Here is a 23568-nt window from a genome sequence, read left to right as displayed (position 1 = left end):
GGCCTTCACTTTCAGAGCTGCCTCGGGCGGGTGTAAAGGTAGGGCAGAACACCATCAGTGATCTTGTATTCCTTGAGCTGGAGCTGGAATTCAGCAGATCTATATGAGTAAGGATTCCCAATCTGACCAGTGCTCCTCTACCCAAGGCCCTCCTGTTCCACTCCCCATTCAATAGAATCCCAAAGCGGCAGATGGGAGTCACTTCTCCACCTCATAGGGGTTGATGGATCACAACTTCTGTTCTCCAGCAATAACCTTATTCCCGTGTCTTGTACAGGATAGGACTTGTGCCAGACAGTCCATGTTCGTGCATTTCATACACAGCACTCCACACGGTTTGCAAATATATTACTTTTTAACGTGTGGGAGGGTGAGCATTGCATCCACAATGGTTTCCTCCGGGTGCTCCGGTTTCCTCCCACAGTCCAAAGATGTGCGGGTTAGGTGGATTGGCCATGCTAAATTGCCCATAGTGTCCAAAATTGCCCTTAGTGTTGGGTGGGGTTACTGGGTTATGGGGATAGGGTGGAGGTGTAGACCTTGGGTAGGGTGCTCTTTCCAAGAGCCGGTGCAGACTTGATGGGCCGAATGGCCTCCTTCTGCACTGTAAATTCTATGAATTGTCCAACATTGTTCAGGTGTAGGATTCTAATAAGCAAGCTACCTGGCTCCATTCTATAGAATTCTTAAAAATAATATAACACTAATTTTAGTGCAGCATGGCAGCAGAGTGGTTAGCACTGCTGCTTCACAACGCCAGAGTCCCAGGTTCGATTCCCGGCTTGGGTCACTGTCGATGCGGAGTCTGCACTTTGTTCCCGTGCCTGCGTGGGTTTCCTCCCGGCGCTCCGGATTCCTCCCGGTTTCCACCAGGGGCTGGTTTAGCACAGGGCTAAATCGCAGGCTTTGAAAGCAGACCAAGGCAGGCCAGCAGCACGGTTCAATTCCCGTACCAGCCTCCCCGAACAGGCGCCGGAATGCGTCGACTAGGGGCTTTTCACAGTAACTTCATTTGAAGCCTACTTGTGACAATAAGCGATTTTCATTGCATTTCATTTCCCACAAGTCCCGAAAGACGTGCTTGTTAGGTGAATTTGACATTCTGAATTCTCTCGCAATGTACCCGAACAGGCGTTGGAGTTTGGCGACTAGGGGGTTTTCACAGTAACTTCATTGCAGTGTTAATGTAAGCCTACTTGTGACAATAATAAAGATTATTATATAATTTTCCAGGAATTCTTATCCTTTCCTAAGGGGATAATTCACTGGCGCCCTGCCATTCCTTATCCATGTGACTGCAATTTGTGCATGAGACTATTCAGCTGCCTGGGGCCCCCTTTCCTATCCTTACCTACTTCCATTGGGGTTCAATGCAATAGTAATCAGGAGCTGATTTTATCCTGATGTATACAAGCATTTAAGTCAATTGTAGACTCAACTATTTCCATTCTGGCTGAAATAGGTTTTCCCAGTGAAGATTAAGGATTGAAGTTGAGATGTATCTGGACAAAAAGCTGTTACTCACTGAATATGTTTCCTCAGCAATGAGGGGAGCTCCTAAGCTTAATACTAAAGTATTTGTACCCAATTGAAATAACAAGTTACACAGATCAGACCCACAATACCTGTTACTTAATTGCAGAACCACCAAAAATCCGTCATGTAAAATTTGATTTTCCATGTTAAAGCATTCTTATGGAGATCAAGAGCATGGACCATCTCTTGCGAGAACAGTAACTTGCATTCATTTCGGTCTTTAACTCAAGAATTTGAATTTATATGGCGCCTTCCACAACCTCAGGATATCCCAAACTGTTGTTACAGATAATGAAGCACTCATCACGTGCAGTCTTGGCTGTACAGTAAGAAGTCTTACAACCACAGGTTTGTTTCAAATCACTAGCTTTCGGAGCACAGCTCCTTCTTCAGGTGAAAGTTGGACTTTAACCTGGTGCTGTGAGACTTCTTACCATGCTCCACCCAGTCCAACGCCGGCATCTCCACATCCTGAAGGAAGTATAGCAGCCAATTTTTACACAGCAATGAGATAAATGATCAGATAATCTGTTTTAGTGAGGTTGATTGAGGGATGGATTGGTCAGGACACCAGCAAAAAGCCAAATAGCATCACTGGATCTCTTAGGAGAGAGACTTGAACATGTAGCTCAAGGTGAGAGAGCGAACACTGAGCCGAGACTGACTCCTCGGTAGAGAAACATCCCACGTGCTTCGGAGAGGTGTAAAGACAATCATCCAAAGTCACTTGGGTATACCGTAGAAGCTAGAGTTGTAGAGCCGAGAATGTTAGGAGATTTGATAAGAGGCATTTGATAATGTAGAGATGGATTCTCTGATTCCCCAGCCCCGTCAGTCTGCAGTTTGCTGACGGTGCTCTTCCCGCCGCTTGTCAATGGGATTTCCCATTGATGCGACCATCAATTCACAGTGAGTGGAAGTGACCTGTGGCTTTAATCGACTAGAACAGTGCCTGGCTGCGACTTCTCTGCTAGTGAGAGTCGCCTACAGGGCAGCTGCTCTTTATACCTCCCCTCAAGGGGGCGGAGCCAGGGGCAGAGCCCACAAAGGCACCAACACAATACATTCCGTGTAGTACAGTACAATGGTCCATAGGTGGAGCCCACATGGGCAACAGCATGATACAATGTGATACACAATGTGATACAGTGGTGAATGGTTGGTACAATACGTTCACCACACCCATTGAAGCTGCCCACGCTACCGGGAAACCCGTGGGTGCGGGTGCGCTGCCAGCGGGAACAGAGAATCCCAGTGGCCGGAAAATTCCGGCATAGTGTTTGGATAAATAGATTGTTTTCCATGGCTGAAGAGTGAAAAACCAAAGGGCAAAAATTTAAGGTGATTGGCAAAAGAACCGGAAGCGACATGAGCAAAAACCTTAGACAATAGTTAGGATGTGGCCATAGGCAGTAGCCTTTAAAGGGGAATTGGATAAATACTTGGATAAAAATGCAAGGATATAGGGCATGAGTGTGGACAGCTCTTTGAAAGAGCTGACACAGGCATGATGGGCTGCGTAGCCTCCTTCAGTTCTTTACTCTTTTATGGTTCTAAGGAAAGATTAAGGGGGTGGGGGGGAACCAAAATTTTAGTCAAAGAGATGGAATTAATGAAGGGTCTTAAAGGAGGTGAGGTATGTGCTGATGAGGACGGATACCAATGATGGGGCGGCACGGTGGCGCAGTGGTTAGCACTGCTACCTCATGGCGCCGAGGTCCCGGGTTCGACCCAGGCCCCGGGTCACTGTCCGTGTGGAGTTTGCACAGTCTCCCCGTTCTCGCCCCCGCAACCCAAAGATGTGCAGGATAGGTGGCTTGGCCGTGTTAAATTGCCCCTTAATTAGGGAAAAAATAATTGGGTGCTCTAAATTAATTTTTTAGCAAAGTATACCAATGATACGATATTCCACAGTCATTTTAAAGCCCAGCATCAACCATCCAAAGTTTTCCACAAATATCATCAGTTGTAACTCCTGGAATATAGAAACTGATGTAATAGAATGGAAAATGAAAATGGGGAAAAAAATGATTCCTGACCAGGGTTATGAGTTCAAATCTCACCATAGCAAATTAAACTCAATAAATTGTGCAATTTGTGGGTTGGCATCAGGAAAGAATGGCCATGGAAAGCTGCCAAATTGTTGTTCAAAACCCAACCGGTTTACCAGCGTCCTCCAGGGAGGGAACATACCACCCACTACCCTGTCTGGTCTGTGAGTGACTCCAGTCCAACACCACTTGGCTGGCTCATAGTGCCTTCAGGATAATTAGGGGTGGACAGAAAAATAGCATTGTGCCAGAGTACCCCACATTACAAGCAACAATGAAAAACAAGAACGAGCGATTGCATGACAGCAACTGGTGTTTATATAAAGCCTTGAACATTCAAAAGCATCCCAAACATTGGTAAAGGAAATTTGAACGTGAACCAAAGAAAGATGAGTAGACACAGCCAAAATCTTCAGTTAAATGTAGGATTTATGGGTGGGGCAGCACGATGGCACAGTGGTTAGCACTGCTGTCTCACAGCACCAGGGAACCAGGTTCCATTCTGGCCTCGGGTGACTGTGTGGAGTTCGCACGTTCTCCCCGTGTCTGTGTGGGTTTCCTCCGGATGCTCCGGTTTCCTCCCACAGTCCAAAGATGTGCAGGTTAGATGGATTGGCCATGATAAATTGCCCCTCAAGTGTCCAAAACATTAGGTGGGGTTACGGGGATAGGGTGGGGTAATGGGCCTGGATAGAATGCTCTTTCAGAGGGTCAGTGCAGACTCGATGAGCCAAATGGCCACCTTCTTCTGCACTGCCGGGATTCTATGATTTCTATGATTTAAGGAGGATCTTAAAGGAGAAGAGGGGGGGCAGCGAGGTGAAGAGGTTTAGGGAGGGAATTCCAGAGAATGGTGGTTGAAGACTCAGTCACTAATGGAAAGCAGAAGATCAGGAGGGAAAGATTCTTCTGATAACCGAACAGGATTTTTTAAAAAATGCTCTTGGGCGGCACAGTGACGCAATGGTTAGCACTGCTGCCTACGGCGCTGAGGAGCCGGGTTCGATCCTGGCCCCGGGTCACGGTCCCTGTGGAGTTTACACATTCTCTCCGTGTCTGCGTGGGTTTAAACCCCCTCAACCCAAAGATGTGCAGGTTAGGTGGATTGGACACGCTAAATTGCCCCTTAATTGGAAAAAAGTGATTGGGTACTCTTAAATTTTTTTAAAATGCTCATCATCAATCCATGTTTTTCATTAATAATACTGATCTCGCACTCTCCACGTATTGATAGGGACAACTTTCGTCTAGCCCGCTCAGGCTATGAATTTCCCAGCATTACACGCATTCGCTCGAGTGCAGTGTCGGCCTTGATCTGTACGAATGAAGATGGAATAGGTCTAAAGGGCTGGGCGACCTGTACTTGCTCTTCTTTTCCATCACAAGTGGACAATGTGCTTTCCATTTTCCTGTGCAAAGCAGCACAGAGCTTCTCAGAATTCCACGTTGTGCGCAAATTTAATTTATCTTTAGCTTGCCCTCTGACCTTCTCCTCTCGTCTTCTGAAGCCACTCCCTGATTGTGAGGGTACAGCTTCATGGGTGATGCTGTTGCCTGGTAACTTGCCGAGTCAATCGATCTTCACGTTTGCACCGTGGGCACGAGCAGACTGCTTGCTAGCAGGTCAGCAGCAGCTAAATCTGGTCCTTGCAAATATTTCCACAGCTACATTTCTCATCTGAAGCCAGTGGCTGGGAACCTGTTGAGTAGGAAAGCCAGAAAGAGTGATTTTGTCCTTCCTGGTTCAGCTGTTGAGGCAAGTAAATCACAGTCCAGCCCAATGAGGAATTAACTTATGGAACCATCACGCTTAGCTTGCCTCGGTTTCATATTTCAGCCAATCTACAGATCTTTAAGTAAATGTTATTGTGTTGGGGGCAGTGATGGTTCCAAGTGATGGGGCATAGGTTTACGTTCTGTTCCTCTTCACCTCACCTATTCAACCATTCAATTGTGGGAAGAAATCCAATGCAGGCCATGCACTTGCCATAGAGGAGCTAGAAAATCATTCCTAAAGCATTCGGACACCACAACATGTGGCTGGCATAACGTTGCATTGGCAGTGGGGTGGGATCAGGTAAGCTGACTGCCCACTCTCTCAGCACTACTCGAAATGTGCCCTCGGGAGATGAGTAAGGGTGTGGGAGGGGTAGGAGGAGGGTGTGGGAGGGGTAGGAGGGGGGGGGGGGTGGTTTTGTAAACTCCAGAACGTAAACTTGTTGAACGTGATATAATGTATAAACTTCTCAAAGGGAAGCAAGCTTTATCAAAGCGCTGGTCAACACAGCTGAGCACGATACCACTTTAGATTATTGGGATAGAACACAGCTAATGAAAGACACTTTTTACACGTGGCACAGTTTGTCATGAATGGGAATTCGATCTCATTGAAATTAACAAGGGGATTGTGAATAAGAAACTTGGTCTTGCATGGATCGCATTGTTTCCTTGCAAGCTAATCAGTAGATCGACCTAAACAGGAAAATAACTTTCAATAGCAGCCCTGAGATACCTCACTATCAAAGCTTCAGTCCACAGTTCACTATTTCTATTGTAGTCTTCTTCTGAACTCTGAATACTTATTGCTGAGTACTATGAAATACATTGAAAAACCGCCCAGACAACTCTAACATAATTGAGGTTATTCAGTAGGTGGGGAATAATCCGAATGCTTTAGAACGTCCAGAGCTTATGAACATCAGAACTAATCTTGGTTAACTTATATTTTATGATACTTCCAAGTTTAAAAAGAAATTTGTAAATCATATCACTCTGGTTGACTTTAGAAAGAGAAAAAAACTTGCATTTATTCAGTGCCTTTCACATCCCACAGCACTTCACTCAACTTTTGAAATATCGTCACGGTTGTAATGTAGCAGCTACAACAAGGTCCCAGAAATAATGGCACCAGTTGAGCATTCATCAGTCGGTGTACTGTTAGCCAGTGCATCAGTTAAAACTCCCTTTTTCTTCTTCAAAGAGTGTCGGAAAACTTTTATATCCACCCGAAACAGTGGCCTCAGTTTTACATCCTATTTGCTTAATAACACCTCTGATGGTGCAAGTGTTAGCCTGGTATATGTGTTCAAAGTCTTTAGCAAGGGGCTTGAAGCCTTTCAACTTCGAGACAGAGGTGCAACCACTGAACCAAGCTCAATGCTATTGATAGCCAATGGGTAGAATTTCTCCCCTGCAGCACCTGAGTTACACAGTCCTTAATGCATTGGAAAGGTTCAATGCATTTTTCAGTGTATCTACAGGAGATTCACTGCACAGCCTCTGTACAAAGAATAACAGGTACACAGGAGTGATTACAAAATGATTATCTAATCATGAATGGGGAAAAAAATGATTTATGATTGCCCTTTGAATCTTTTAACCAGAATACAATATTATAGTCATTAATCATTTTTTATAACAAACTAACTAATCTCTGGTGTCATTGCTCAGGGGCAATCTAGGTTCTGGAACATGGTTTAATTGCTAAAATGGAGCCCTATTAATTTAACCTAGTTTGTCCCTTTACGGCCATTGCTTGCCGATTATGTCTGTAAGTGGGCTAAGTGGAAACATCCTTGAGACAATTGGACTCTAACGTTGAAGGACATTTCTTCAGATTGAGGTTGTCAGTAAATTCCTTAACCTGGCCTCTTCACAAGGATATCGGAGTTTGAAAGACTAGGAGAAAATGACTCTTTTTTTTTTTAATGACTTTTTGAAACGATTTACTTTCTGAAGCGCAATATTTAAAATGACACAGGCACAACGCAAGATATTTCATGTGAATTGGCATTGGGACAGAAAATCTTGGGATGTCCTACTCCGCCATTCCCCCCCCACCCCCCCGGGTGCCTGGATGGCACTGCTCAGATGGCATCGGCACTGCCAGGGTGCCAGGCTGGTAGTGCCAAGGCACCCAGGTGCCAGGTTACCCGTACCAGAGTTTGGGCCCGAGGGGCCTTGCCCAAAAGAGGTGGGGTGAGGGAGGGGTCTCAAGGACCCCGGCAGAGGTATATAGGGTGAAGTGGGGGGCTCTTGAGCCATGGAGGGGACGCAGAAGGGGGTCAAATGATCGGGGCTACCTTGAAGAATGGCGCCCCAACCCATGAGCAGTCTTCCTGCGCTGGCGAGCTGAGCTCGTCAATGCAGGAAATGACTTAAAGAGTGGCCGTGACGAGTAGGTCCTCACCGTGGCCAAAAGAAACGGCAAAATGCCGTTGATTAGCGAGGCCAAGAAACATCCTGCTAAACACGCCATTCAGCGGACTTTTACTTGAGTCCGCTGAATCGTCCCTCATAACTGTGCTAGATTGAAGATCCACATTCCCCAGGGCTACAGTGGAAATACCTGCTGATTCCTCCATTTGGTGCACACCCGGTCTTTTTGATTCTTGTCAAATTTTCTTCCCTTTCCATTGCACTCCTATGCCTGCCGTCACCCCTGCCCTGCCTCACTCTGTCCCAACCCCTCACTGCCGGGCCATGTGGACATTCAGGGCCATTTTTTCCTGGTGGCATTATTCTGCTTTCTAAAAACGCCACTGAAATAGGGGTCTCTCTGTTGGGGGGGTCTCTTTTGGGGGTCTGATGGGGCCTTCTTTGATGGGGGTCTCTGTTGGGGGCCTGATGTGGTCTCTCTGCCGGGCGTCTCTGCTGGGGGTGTCTCTGTTGGGGGGTATAAAGTGGGGGCTGGGGGTGCGCAGGATATTCCTTGTGAGGGGGGACCAGAGCCCCCCGATGGACTTTAGGAGGCATCTACGGTACCTACTTACCACCTTGACCCAGACGGGGTCTACCATCTCAGGGCTACACTTGAAAGTACTTGCACCAATCCCCACTCGCATGAATCCTGGTGAAGAAGGTTGGAGCATCACAGGGGCCTAGAGAATTGGGCTACCATCCTGTTAATCGGGTGAGAATAGTTTCAAATGATCCAGTTGCAACCTCCCACCGGCATGGGGTGTGTTGCTCCATGCCAGCGGGGAACCGGTGTGTCAGAACAGGCACCAATCCCGTTTTTAATCCGGCACTCGAGTCTCTGTCGGATCGGGAACCCTGCTGTGGGCGGCAGAGAATCCACCCCCAGATCACCATTTCTTCACTGTCGCTGGGTCAAAACCCTGGAACCCCCTTTCTAACAGCGCTGTGGATGGCTGCAGTTCAAGAAGGCAGCTCAGTAGCAAGGCTAATGAGGAATGGGCAATAAATGATGGCCTTGCCAGCAACCCTCACATCCCACAAACAAATAAAGCTAAGTAAATTCAAGTTCAGACTTATGTTGAACATTACATCCAACACTTTTGATGTAAAATCTAATGGGGTTAAAGTTAAAAGAACAAACATGCTCTGGAAATGCCAAATGAATGGTTAAACATGTATTTCTTTAGACAACTATTAGAGCTCCCATAACATTGCACAATGGGAGATCAGCAGTATGTAGGCATTGGGGGGAGATGGTGGTGCAGTGGTGATGTCACTGGACTGGCAATCCTGAGCCCCCAGGGGTCAGTTAGCTGGGTGGCCGGTTCGTGACGAGGAGTGATGCCATCAGTGTGGGTTCAATTCCCCCACCGGCTGAGGTTATTCATTAATTCTCTCAACCTTGCCCTCATCTAAGGAGTGGGACCCTCAGATTAAAATCACCACCAGTCTGCACCCCCTCGCGCCAAAGGAGGCGAGCAGCCTATGGCCCTCAGGGACTTTGGTGACTTTCAATCCTGAGCCCCACAGGCTAATATGCTGGGGAACATGGGTTCAAATCTCTGCTCGGCAGCAGTTTGAATTTAAATTCAATCAATAAATCTGGAATATAAAACTAATCTCAGTAATTGTGACCATGAAACTATCATCAGGTGTTGTAAGAAAGCAGTCTAGGCCGGGATCCTCCCCAAGCGGCGGGCGAGCCTTACCGGCACCAAAGAGCGGTGTGAACCACTCTGGCGTCGGGCCGTCCGGAAGTTGCGGAATCCTCCACGCTAGGCCGGCGCTGGAGTGGTTGGCGCCGCGCCAACTGTCGCCGAAGGGCCTCCACCAGCCGGCGCGAGTTGGCGCATGCGCGGGAGCGCCAGCGTGTTCTGGCGCATGCGCAGAACCGCTGGCGTGATCCCAGCGTATGCGCAAGGGGTTTCTTCTCCGCGCCGGCCATGGCGGAGCTTTACAGAGGCCGGCGTGGAGGGAAAGAGTGCCCCCACGGCACAGGCCCGCCCGCAGATCGGTGGGCCCCGATCGTGGGCCAGGTCACCGCCCCCCTCCCACCCCCCCGGGGCCGGATCCCCCCGCCCCCCCCCCCCCCCCCCCCCCGAGGACTTCGCAGGCCGCCTTCAGAGCCAGGTCCCGCCGGTATGGACCTTGTGCATTTCACGCCGGCGGGACTGGCCGAAAACAGGCGGCCGCTCGGCCCATCGGGGCCCGGAGAATCGCCGGGGGGGGGGGGAGGGGGGGCGCTGAGAACGGCCCCCGACCGGCGCGACATGATCCCCGCCTCCTCCAAAAAACCAGCACCGGAGAATTCGGCAGCTGGTGTCGGAGCGGCCGGGCGGGATTCACGCTGCCCCCCGGCGATTCTCCAACCCGGCGGGGGTGGGGGGGGGGGGGGGGGGGGGTCGGAGAATCCCGCCCCTGGTGTCTTTTAGGGAGGGAAATCTGGCCTCCATATAACGCCTGATCAACACCAGCATGGTTGACTCCTAACTGTATTTTGAAATTGCTGAGCAAGCCACTCCATTGAAGGGCAGTGATGGGGAATAAATGCTGGCCTTGCCAATGATGCCCTCATCCCATGATACAATTCTTAAAAAGTCTTCAGGTGGTGGGGGGGGGCGGAGGGATTAGAGGTTGGGAATGATTGGTCCAGACAGCAGAGAGCAATTGGGCTTCAGATTTCGAAGTAATATTTTGAAGTAATGTTTTGAAATCTTTCCATAGTTTAATATCTCTGTCCACATTTACAAAGTCAATTTTCTCCACAGCCTATTGCCCAAGATCACTAATATAGGTGATTTGGCCATGTATCTCAGTACTCTTGTGGTATCGTTCTGTGCGTAATGGGTGGCCACATTTCCTATTGTGTAAAAGTGACAATTAAGAAGTACTTGCCTTTTAAAAAAATAAATTTAGAGTACCCAATTATTGTTTTTCCAATTAAGGGGCAATTTAGCGTGGCCAATCCACCTACACTGCACATCTTTTTGGGTTGTGGGAGTGAGGCACACACAGACACGGGGAGAATGTGCAAACTCCAAGTTAAGAAGTACTTAATTGAAAGTAAAAGGCTTTGCAACGTCCTGAGTTCATTGTTCCATTACCAAGTTCTTTTACTACCTTGTGTCAACTCATCGCCTTGTAATTACATCTTCCCACCAGTGATGGTGCTGCAGAGCTTCCACTGAGGAACGGGTCTGAAGAGTGCAGTTTTCAGAAGAAAGTCGACGCATTTTTAATATATTGTAATAGATATTTTGTGAACTTGTAATTATTCTTTCACAGTAAAGGAGCACTTGAGTCCTCCGCTTCTGGCTCACCTTACACAAAGGTGCTCTCGTTGTAGGTGCAGCATCTTTAACCAGGCCTTTGCCCCGCTACAGAGACTACTTGTACCTGTCTGCCACGGCCCTCCCAGCTATACTGCGGCAACATTTATTATCTCCCTTTTCTCTCTGCTCTCTCTCTCACACCCAGCAGCAAGCAAAGTCTCTGGTGGTTACTGTGAAGTGGAGGGGACTTTGTTTGAGGGGGCACGATACTGTGACTGAGATAAGAAGAGGATATCTGTGTGAAAATGATTTCAGACAAAGCTAGCTTTCAGAGGCACTCGATAATGTGAGGTAGCTCCCTGAGTACAACCAACCTTTAGAACCAAAAGCACATTTAAACCTGATACTTATCTTCCTTCAGGGGACAAGTGCATTTTACATAACCGTTCCTTCCCCCTTCCCCACCCTGACACCTTCCCCTCCATCTGAAGTGTTTGTCTCACACCAACCGAGTGCATGGTAAAAAAATATATACATTGTGACTATTTTTATCCATTTCAGAATCAAGCATGCAGCAGTGATAAAGAGTGTGGGCCCAGTGGTTACTGCCACCATTCACACCACCAAGGTTACCCGTCTTGCCTATCCTGCAGGAGGAGGAAGAAACGTTGCCATAGAGACTCGATGTGTTGCCCAGGGAACTACTGCAGTAATGGTACATTGGCTTTTATTTCTCTGGAACATGGGCCTTGTAGAATGAAAGCAGAATTTAAACTTGGGGCGGGGGGTTGTTAGTGGGTGTTAGTTTCAACCTAACATGCTATGTGGGCAATTAAATATTAAACTGGTCAGTGGGGGGTATTAAATGCCCCCCCCCCCCCACCACCCCCCACCCCCACTGACCACTTGCGCTGTCACCTGTGGCACAGATGTAGCACTCTTACTGCTGAGGCAGACGGTTGAGGGTTCAACCTCCACTTAAGAGACTTGAGTGTATAATCCAGGCCAGCACTTCAGTGCAATACAGAGGGAGTGCCGCACTGCTGGAAGTGCTTTGGTTTTGGATGAGGTGTTAAACAGAGGTACCCACTTGCCCCCACTTGTAGATGCGAAGATCCCACAGCGCCAATCAAAGAAAAGCAGAGCATTTATCTCTGTTACCTTGGCCAATATTTATCCCTAAATCAATGTAGCTAACACAGACTGCCTGATCATTATTTCATAATTTTTTCTGGGGCCTTGCTGTGCAAACTGGCTGTCTGGGAAAGGAAGGGAAATGCTGGGAGGAAAAAGTGGGTGTAGCCATAAACGGTTGCAGGTTCATTGCAGAATCAGGAGGAGCATTCATGCTCCCACTGGCTCACATTCGATTTACAAAACCCATCTTTTTGATGGTAGCTTCGAGCAACCTCTTAAGGGTCACTGCTTAGGCTGCATGCAGACCTGGTAATCATGACCTGCTGCATTCAGAGTAAGCCAGTATTATGTTTCAAACCTAAAACAGGCTCTATGCCCTTTGTTGGCACGTTCAAGGAAGTCACCTGCATAGCACCTGAACCAATGTGACGTAGGAAGGCTTTCCTCACTGTTTGCAAAAGGGAGGTTTGCCTCATATATTGAATAATTTTGTGGTTGTTTCTTGCCTGCAAAATAGGCATGATGAGCTTGACTCTCACCATTATAATATTCTGGATAGCCTGTTACAAACATTACAATACATGTCTGCAGACATATGGGCTGGATTCTCCGTTGCAAATCTGCCCTGCTAACGCTGCTAGCGACAATGGAGAATTTGGCATTCGCTGTTGGTAGAATTATATACTCCTGCCACTTGTCAATGGGAATTTCCATTGAAGCCACCTCACGCCGCCGGGAAGCCCACGGGCGGGGGTGCGCTACCGGTGGGAACAGAGAATCCCGTTGCCGGCAAATGGCCGGAGAATTCCGGCCATAAAGTAAGGTGAATGTAAGGTCGCCATAGGTAGTCCCAGATGACCAGTGTCTGCTTTCCCCTTTTAGAACATAGAACATTACAGCGCAGTAAAGGCCCTTCGGCCCTCGATGTTGCGCCGACCTGTGAAACCACTCTAAAGCCCATCTACACTATTCCCTTATCGTCCATATGTCTATCCAATGACCATTTGAATGCCCTTAGTGTTGGCGAGTCCACTACTGTTGCAGGCAGGGCATTCCACGCCCTTACTACTCTGACATCTGTCCTATATCTATCTCCCCTCAATTTAAAGCTATGTCCCCTCATGCGAGACATTATCATCCGAGGAAAAAGGCTCTCACTGTCCACCCTATCTAATCCTCTGATCATCTTGTATGCCTCAATTAAGTCACCTCTTAACCTTCTTCTCTCTAACGCAAACAGCCTCAAGTCCCTCAGCCTTTCCTCATAAGATCTTCCCTCCATACCAGGCAACATTCTGGTAAATCTCCTTTGCACCCTTTCTAATGCTTCCACATCCTTCCGATAATGCGGCGACCAGAATTGCAGGCAATACTCCAAATGCGGCCGCACCAGAGTTTTGTACAGCTGCAACATGACCTCATGGCTCCGAAACTCAATCCTTCTACCAATAAAAGCTAACACACCGTACGCCTTCTTAACAACCCTCTCAACCTGGGTGGCAACTTTCAGGGATCTATGTACATGGACACCGAGATCTCTCTGCTCATCCACGCTGCCAAGAATCTTATCATTAGCCCAGTACTCTGTCTTCCTGTTATTCCTTCTGCATTAAACTCCATTTGCCACCTCTCAGCCCAGTGCTGCAGCTTATCTATGTCCCTCTGTAACTTGTAACATCCTTCCACACTGTCCACAACTCCACCGACTTTAGTGTCATCTGCAAATGTACTCACCCATCCTTCTACGCCCTCCTCCAGGTCATTTATAAAAATGACAAACAGCAGTGGCCCCAAAACAGATCCTTGTGGTACACCACTAGTAACTGGACTCCAGTCAGAACATTTCCCATCAACCACCACCCTTTGTCTTCTTCCAGCTAGCCAATTTCTGGTCCAAACTGCTCAATCACCCTGAATTAGGGGGAGAGCTGGTGATTCAACCTGAGGGCCAGCCCACCTAGGTGACGGGCAAGGTTGAGAAGGTGGAGCCTTCATGAATAACCAAACCATAAAGTATTAAACTGCAAGACCAGCATCAAAGAGATTTTTAAAAATAGATTTTTATAGTGTGAGGCAACGAGAACACAAGATCCCTGGATTGACTCGTTGAAGACTTGCTTCGGGAAAGGACAAATGGCACGTCTGCCTCAGTATAAAGAATATTAATTTCAGTGCAGCAGACCATCTAAATATTTCTCAGTTGCGCCCATTTCCAAAATCCACACTGTTCATAGGTAATTTGTTTGTTAGCATATACCGGTTCATTCCGGGAAAGGTGTGAGTTGAGACACCAGTATAACTTTCGCATGAGGAAAGGCACCAATTTATAAGGGTAATTAGAAGCAGTAATTCTATGATTCCCCATTCCGAGCGGTGAAAAGAGTTTGAAGCGCTATTGGCTGACAGCGCAAGGGCTGGCGGTCACCCACCTTGTTCAACGGAGCAGTAACGGGTATGTTCGCCTGGTAGCCAAACATGTCGGCGACTCGACAAAGGAGTGCGCAGAACGGTCCGAACACTTCCTGGCACTTTTTAAGAATAATTTGGTCGGAAACCACACTTCCCAAAGGACACCACATGAATTTGTTTTGAAGTGTCAGGCACTGCAGAAATTAACCACTTGAAATTTGTGACTTCTGAAGGTACCTGCCTTCGGGCATCAGTTTATGGTGAATGGATATTCAGCTGGCACTGTGGTGCCGAGGTAGGGGCCGCTCAGGAAATTGTGACTGGGGCGATTTTGTTCCTTTATTGTCAACAGAAAGCTGCTGGATACTATCCAAGTTTGTGATTTTTCTGTTGTCACTGATGACTTCACTCTTTACCGAATGGGGAGCACTTCATCCAAAAGACTAACATTGAATCAAACCACCGCAGGCGGATAGAAGGAGGATTAATTCATTGAATCCAGTGCCCAACAGAGAAGTTGTGTTCGAAGCAAGCACCTCAATGAGCCAGTGTTTTACCGTTACTGTCCTGCCTCCAATCCAACCCACACTCCTTCGACTTCGAAAGCCTGTTAGGAGCTGAAGATTCTATGAAGAATCACTCATTATGAAGACAAACAGACTGTTACCCTCAGCAGGATGGGGGCCCAGCCAATACCTTTGTCAGGACATGGATTATGATGTTGACCATCCATTTTCAAACCATGACAGCAGCATTATCAACTCAACTAAAAGCTTCCTGCCTCCCGAATCATATCTGATCCGTGTAAACAATTGAGAGAAACAGTCAGAAAAGCAGGTTGAACAAATACTGAAAACCCAGCCTCTTCAACTTTGGTGTTCCACAATGCCTACTCCATTTAAATGGGAATATCCTAACACTGGAAGTCACAGGGAAAAGTGATTTATTCTTGGACTGATTGCAGTTCAAAGACCAGTCAACTTAATGAGGCAGGTCTGATCCAATGTCAAAGGGCAGTCTCTACAACACAGCACAAACATAGTCTGGCTGTCTCTTGGGATGGCAGCACAAGGGTACTTAAGGCTGCCAAGGACACAGGAGCTTCTGGAATCTTCCCTCAATATTCTGTACCAAACCCATTAGGTGTGTGCAGAATACCAGTATAGGAACAGTAGACCATTCAGCCCTTCAGACCTGTTCAGCTAGTCAATTAGATGATAGCTGATTTGTACCACCTGTGTTTGTTCCATATTCCTCGATTATGCCAAATTAAAATCTATCAGCCTCAATCTTGAACATTTAAACCCTTTGCGTGGCCTTTTGGGGAACAGAATTCCAGATTTCTACCACACTTTGCGTTAAAATTGTTGACCAGGTTCTGAGTGGTCTGGTTCTAATTTTAAGATAATGTCCACTTTTTATGGACTCCTTGACTAGAGGAAAGAGTTCTTCGTATCAGTCCGATTGAATCCCTTTACTTCACTGTACACACAAATTTCGATTTTTAATTCCCTTACTGACATTTTAACAAGCTAAGGTTAAGGCCAGACCTGGTTTTCTGTATCGCAATAAGTCCTGCTTTACTCATGCTATCAGATACACCATAGTCCATATGTCTATCCTTCCAGTTTTTGATTAGGGAGACGGAATTATAAAAAGGCAGCCAAAATCTCTCTTGGTAATTAGCTGCCCTCTTTCACCCTGCAGTTAGAGTTTTTACTGGTTCCTCTTTCCACACCCATCCCTGTGACTTGTACTCTCTGATTAACTGGCCCTCATTGCACGCAAGGCGCCATCTCCAGCGGCTTCTGTTAAGGTATCGAACCTTGCTCAGGAAAACACCTGCCTATTTGAAAGTTTGTTGCATTTTAGTGTTTAAAGAATTGTACTGTGTATTTTCTCCTGTTGAGGTATTAGCCTCTTGGCCTGGTTGTTATCATAGAATCCCTGCAGTGTGGAAACAAGTTACTCAGCCCACTGAATCCACATCAGCCCTCCGCAGAAGCACCCCACCCAGGCCCACTCCCCAGCCCTAACCCCACAACCCCGACCTAACCTGCGCATCTCAGGACACTAAAGGGAATTTTTTTAGCGTGGCCAATCCACCTGACTTGCACATCTTTGGACTGTGGGAGGAAACCTGAGCACTCGGAGGAAACCCACGCACACACGGGGAGAACGTGCAAACTCCACACAGACAGTCACCCGTGGTCTGAATTGAACTAGGGTGCCTGGTGCTATGAGGCAGCAGTGCTAACCACTGTGCCGTGCCACCCTGCCCCCTCGCTGTTGTAAATGAGAATTAGTTCTCAATTTATTTACCTGGCTAAATAAAGATGAGATAAATAAAATCAATTTGATTCCATCCCCAACCTTCTAAATCAAAGGGAACAACTAAATTCTGCAGTAGAAGAGTGTTCAGCAGAGCAAGGATTAAAGTGGGATTGAGGAAACCGGGCGCATAGTGATACACAGTCACATCGTGATAGACTGTGTATAGTGGAGTCTGGAAGGAGCCAAAACCCATGCAGGGCTGTACCTTGGAGATGTATATCGTTATGTGTTGCCAATAAATGGTTTACATTCAACCGTACAAGCCTCCAGACCTCTTAATGAGACACCAAACAACTTTACAAAAAGTTACGGCATGGTAGCATAGTGGTTAGCACTGTTGCTTCACAGCGCCAGGGTCTCGGGTTCGATTCCCGCTTGGGTCACTGTCTGTGCGGAGTCTGCACGTTCTCCCCGTGTCTGTGTGGGTTTCCTCCGGGTGCTCCGGTTTCCTCCCACATGTCCCGAAAGACGTGCTGTTAGGTGAATTCGACATTCTGAATTCTCCCTCTGTGTACCCGAACAGGCGCCGGAATGTGGCAACTAGGGGATTTTCACAGTAACTTCATTGCAGTGTTAATGTAAGCCTACTTATGACACTAATAAAGATGATAAATTATAAGATTATAAATTATAAATTATATCCAACATTTTCTGATAATTCAACCCTTTAAGCCCCAGTATCAACAGTGAAGCTCCCCACTCTGCCTCTTCAACCCGTGAAACTTTCTCCTAGGTGTGTTCTTTCACAGAGTTTAAGTGATCTATCACGTTGATTACCACACCATTGTTGTTGACACATTGTCTAAGCAGTGGAAAAACTGTGTTCTGCAAATTGTTAACCTAATGAAATCTTTCGAGATCGTCTATGTCCATGCAAACCACCAGGTTTTGATTCTGTAATTCGCCTGTATTTGATACAGCTGCTGCCTCTAGTTCCACCTTGCTGTTGTTTGCCTAACACAGAAAAGAAACAAAGTGGAAACATGCCTCAAGTTAAGCAATATCATTATCAATCAAATAACAGTTATAACATTATGATAATTGGTAACACTTTGGTTCAGCTGCAAACTGTAACTCATTCCTAAGTAGTGGATGGGTTTTGACTAGAACTTGACATGTTATTTTAACCTTTGCACGTCATTCTTTCTTCATGTTAGCGTACTTGCCTCTGAGTCAGGGGGTCAAGCCCCATTGAGTGATGGGACATACATGAGGGGTCCACTTGAGATCAGAGACGATCCTGAGGCTGTAAATATAAACAGATGAAGGAAGACCTTGATTGAAACAATCAGAAACAAGAGTTGAAAGCCCTGCTGAGGCTTTGCAAGAAAGCGAATAAACCGTAGCCTTGAAGTACTGAAATAGGTTGCATTGGGCATAGAGAAGATTTAAGATCTTTCAACTACGGCCCTACGAGAAGAGTCAAGGTCATGTATACTGAAGGCATGCGATCTGAAGGAGGCTGATGAATGTTGAAAAAATAATTGGATGATGAGAGGACAGGATGATTCATGTGGGGCAGCAATAATATCCAAAAGAGAACAGGAGCCAGGGGAAATTCCTGAGTGCATTAAAAGAAAATGAGCCAGAGGATGAATTACTAAATGATAGCGCAGATGAAGCAGTTAGAGCAGAAACTAGTACTAGTACAATATAACTTTGAGAGTCCAGTGACATGGGTGACATGGTAAATTAATCACGAAAGTGCTGAGGAGTAGAGTACCATAGACTGGTGCGGCATCCATGAAGATCACCAATGGATGAACGTCAATGAAGATCACCGATGGATGAAGATCACCGATGGATGAACGTACCCACATTGAGTGCAATAATCATGAATTGGAACAGTTGCAGATCGGACAAGGTGGGTGTCTTCTCCAATTGATTGCTTTGAACACCACAATGGCCCCTTTTACTTTTCGCTCACATCTCCTCCCATCCCCCCAGAGTTAACATCAACTCAAGGTAACTGGAACGGCAACACATCTGATTCCAGGTTTGTCGAAGTCCGCCTAATTCGCACCAGATTGGAATACAGTTTCGCGATTCAGCGCAAATCCCTACACCTGGTTCAGGGTTCTCTGCATTGAGCTCAGATTGCCCAGAAACTAAAATCTACAGAAAGAGATTTATTGAGAAGATGAAAAAGAAATAGCTTCAGGCAAGGGGCTTCAGGATTGTTGGACGTTAAATATACCTTGAAGAAGTTTGGAAGCATATTAAAGTTTATTAGCATTTACTGACAGTTTCTTCTTGTCTGCACTGTGTAATATGTCAACGAATAACTTGTAAAAGAGAATTGCAGTGGAATTGGGAGTGCAAAACCTGCCATAGTAAATCAACAGTTTGCTTTACACCCTATCTCCTGCTGAATTCAGTGGGGATAGAAAATGGAGTGGGTTGTGGAACAGCCTCATTGTTATTTGTTTTAATGCTATCTCCTGAGACTAGTTCCCCCTCCAATGAGCTTGTTCGCAGACGATTTTAGAAGCTGCTCTTCAGCTTGACGTTTAATTTGTTCCTTTAATGGATTTGGGAAATCTTGATAGAACATTGAATACCTATAAGCCCTTCCAATCCATTGCAGCGGCACCCGTACCCACATTGAGTGCAAGACTCATGGACGGCATGGTAGCACAGTGGTTAGCACCGTTGCTTCACAGCTCCAGGAATCCCCAGGTTCGATTCCCGGCTTGGGTGATTGTCTGTGCGGAGTCTGCACGTTCTCCCCGTGTCTGCGTGGGTTTCCTCCGGGTGCTCCGGTTTCCTCCCACAGTCCAAAGATGTGCAGGTTAGGTGGGTTGTCCAAAAAGGGGTTACTGGGTTACGGGGGCAGGATGGAGGTGTGGGCTGAAGTAGGGTGCTCTTTCCAAGGGTCGGCGCAGACTCGATGGGCCGAGTGATTTTGTGCTCAGGAAAATCATTTAAAATTGTAGACATTCTGATACAAAATGAGACCATTTGGCCCATCGATCAGTTCCAGAGCTGAATCTTTAACCGGCATTCTCTACTCCGAGTTCCATTGAGCTGCCCTGAGTTGAACATCTGTCTGTCTTTTTATTCACAGCACTATTTCAGCAATGGTAAATTAAACAGAAGTTATTCATATGCTTTATTAAAGGGAAATGTAGTGAGTGTGGCAATCTTTTATTTTGAACTCAAGAACACATCGATGTGAGCATGAACCTGATAGCGTTAACCCACATAAAGCTGTGTTTTCGGAAGTAAATCCTTTTGGAGCAAGATCATAAAATAATGTACTTTACAACAACAATGAGCCTTTAAAAGATCAGACATTCTCAGAGAGTGGTAATTACTTTGTAATTGATGCAATGCCTTGGTCTATACTATTTAAGTGGAAAGAGTGATTGCAGAACTCGGTGGTACAGAGGGATCTGGGTGTCCTGGTACATCGATCACAAAAGGTTAGTATGCAGGTGCAGCAAGTGATAAGGCAGGTGGAATGTTGTTGTTTATTGCAAGGAAATGGAGTATAAAAGTGGAGAAGTTTTACTGCAGCTGTGCAGGGCATTGACCACATCTGGAATTCAGTGTACAGTTTTGGTCTCCTTATTTGGAAAAGGATATAATTGCTTCAGAAGCTGTTCAGATAAGGATCACTTGATTCATTCTCAGGATGAAGGAATTATCCCATAAGGGAAGGTGGGACAGGTTGGGCCTATATCCATTGGAGTTTAGAAGAAAGAGAGGTGATCTTATTGAAACAGGTAAGGCCCTGAGGGGGCTTGACATGGTGGATACGGAGAGGATGTTTCCTCTGGAGACTAGAACTAGGGGACACAGCTTAAAGATATGAGGCCACCCTTTTAAAATGGGGACGAGAATATTGGGCGGGAATCTCTGACCGCCGGGTCGGAGAATCCCCGAGGGGCGGCGCTAATCCCGCCCCGCCGCCGGCTGACGAATTCTCATTGTCAGCGCCACGCCCCCCCCGGCAATTCTCCGGGCCCCGATGGGTCGAGCGGCCGCCCGTTTTCGGCCAGTCCCGCCGGTGTGAAATAGACATGGTCCATCATGGCAGGACCTGGCTTGTAGGCCAGCTAGGTGAGGGGGGGGGGGGGGGGCGTGGGGGGGATCCAGCCCCAGGAGGGCCCCTACAGTGGCCTGGCCCCGCGATCGGGGCCCACTGATCTGCGGGCAGGCCTGTGCCCAGGGGGCATTCTTTTCTTCTGCGCCGGCCACTGTAGGGCTCCGCCACGGCCGGCGCGGATAAGAACCCCCCTGCGCATGCACAGGAACACGCTGGCCGGTCTGCGCATGCATGGAACCACACCGGCGGTTCTGCGCATGCGCCAACTCGCGCCGGCCCTTTGGCGCCAGTTGGCGCAGCACCAACACCTCCGGCGCCGGCCTAGCCCCCGGAAGTGCGGAGGATTCCGCATCTTCTGGTCGGCCAGACGCCGGAGTGGTTCGCGCCCCTCTTGGCGTCGGCGTCGGGCCATCCGGCCAGTTGTGGGAGAATCCCGCACATTTTCTCTCAGAGGGTCATTAGTTTGTGGAATTGTGGAATTCTATTCTTCAGAGAGCAGCGGTGGCTGGGTCAGTGAACCTATTCATGGCAGAGTTGGGACAGATTTTTGATAAACAAAGGAGTCAAGGTTTACGGATTGCAGGCAGGAAATTGGAGTTGGGGCAACGATAATCATATCAGCCGTGATCTTTTGAACGGCAGAGCAGGCTGAAAGGGCCGAATGGCCTACCTCTGCTCATAAATCCAAAGTTCTTCTGTTCCTATGTGATACAATCAGATTGAGAAGCTAACTCCGATCTCAGCCCAAGCACATATGGAAGAGATTGTCGTATGAGGAACGGTTGAGGACCCTGGGTCTGTACTCTTTAGAGTTTAGAAGGATGAGGGGGGATCTTATTGAAACTTACAGGATACTGCGAAGCCTGGATAGAATGGATGTGGAGAGGATGTTTCCACTTGAGGGAAAAACTAGAAGCAGAGGACACCATCTCAGATCAAAGGGACGATCCTTTAAAACAGAGATGAGGAGGAATTTCTTCAGCCAGAGGGTGGTGAATCAGTGGAACTCTTTGCCCCAGAAGGCTGTGGAGGCCAAATCACTAAGTGTCTTTAAGACAGAGTGTGGTGAATGTATTACGGCAACCATTCGCCACTGTATTACATGACATTACATTGTACTATGTTGATGCCCTTGTGGGCTCCACCTATGGACCATTGTATTACATTACGTTGCATTGTATCATGTTGGTGCACTTGTGGGCTCCGCCCCTGGCTCTGCCCCCTCGGGGAGGTATATAGATCTGCTGCCCTGTAGGCGGCACTCAGTGCAGAGCAGTCACAGGCAGGCACAGTTCTAGCTGATTAAAACCACTGTTCACGTCAACTCTCCGTCTCGTGTGAATCGATGGTCGCATCACAGAGACAGATAGGTTCTTGATTAATAAGGGGATCAGGGGTTATGGGGAGAAGGCAGGAGAATGGGGATGAGAAAAATATCAGCCATGATAGAATGGCGGAGCAGACTCAATGGGCCGAGTGGCCTAATTCAGCTCCCATATCTTATGGTCTAATTGTTAAAGCTACTGAAGTAACATATATTTGATGATGAACCTCATTACTGTTCAGACCAGTATATTGTGCAATGTGTAAGATTCAAGAGTGTGCTCTGAAATATGTCAGCTTCTGACTCCCACATACTTCCCCGTTCTAATCATGGTGTGGAAAAAGTTTCACCGTTGCTGGAACCAGACTACGAAACGTAACGCAAGAACTTGCATCGGGCTAGTGCTCGACACGCGAGCTCAAAGCCTTTACTGACAATGAAGTACATTGGAAGTGTAACCATTATTGTAATGTCAGAAATGTGACAGCCAATTTGCACACTGCAGGATTCCACCATGAACAACGTGAACTGTTTCAGTGAGATTGTTTGCAGAATAAATGTTGGTCAGGACTCCAGGGAGAACTCCTCTTCCGTTCTTCAAAGTCTTCCCCCCCCCCCCATCAAAAAAAAAACTTTGTTCATAAAATTTATAAAAGTACATTGCAAAACATTTTGACTTGAAAATTACAGACAGTGGAATAGAATTCAACTTGTCTCTGTGCAGCATGTAAGCTTCATCACAGTAATTGTCCATTGAAAAACTAGCACTCCCTCAATGCTGCACTGTAGTGTCGACTCAGATTGTGTTCATATAGTCCAGGACCAGAATTGGAGCTTACACTCCTCTGACTTTGAAGTGAATGCACAACAAGTCTGACGTTGGGACTGGGTTAGCACAGTGGGCTAAACAGCTGGCTGGTGATGAAGAACAAGACCAGCAGCGCAGGTTCAATTCCCGTACCAGCCTCCCTGAACAGGCGCTGTAATGTGGCGACGAGGGGCTTTTCACAGTAACTTCATTGAAGCCTACTTGTGACAATAAGCGATTAGTATTATTATAAGTGACACCACAGAAGAAACCTCATTTCCTTTTTGCAACCACAGGCATACAGTTACATGGAGGCATTCACGAATGAATGCACACCTATACAGACTCACCAGCACCTGCACACGGATACAAACTTCACCCACTGACTCCTCCATCCTTAGCCACCCTCACATGGACTGCAGCGGGTTGAAGAAGGCGGTTCGCCA

General features: G+C 47.1%; 1 protein-coding gene across 1 annotated transcript in view; it reads left to right on the top strand.

The window, feature by feature from the left end:
* dkk2 (dickkopf WNT signaling pathway inhibitor 2) overlaps nt 1–23568 on the top strand; it is a 48523-nt gene that overhangs the window by 9485 nt on the left and 15470 nt on the right. Inside the window, exon 2 of the mRNA XM_072495376.1 lies at nt 11621–11774. Coding sequence (XP_072351477.1) covers nt 11621–11774 — 154 coding nt within the window. The remainder of the gene's footprint in view (nt 1–11620; nt 11775–23568) is intronic.

The sequence above is a fragment of the Scyliorhinus torazame genome, chromosome 3 (assembly GCF_047496885.1).
Source record: "Scyliorhinus torazame isolate Kashiwa2021f chromosome 3, sScyTor2.1, whole genome shotgun sequence".
NCBI classification, from domain to species: domain Eukaryota; kingdom Metazoa; phylum Chordata; class Chondrichthyes; order Carcharhiniformes; family Scyliorhinidae; genus Scyliorhinus; species Scyliorhinus torazame.
Note: the sequence above shows the minus strand (reverse complement) of the source record. Positions and strands in the feature narration are given on the sequence as shown.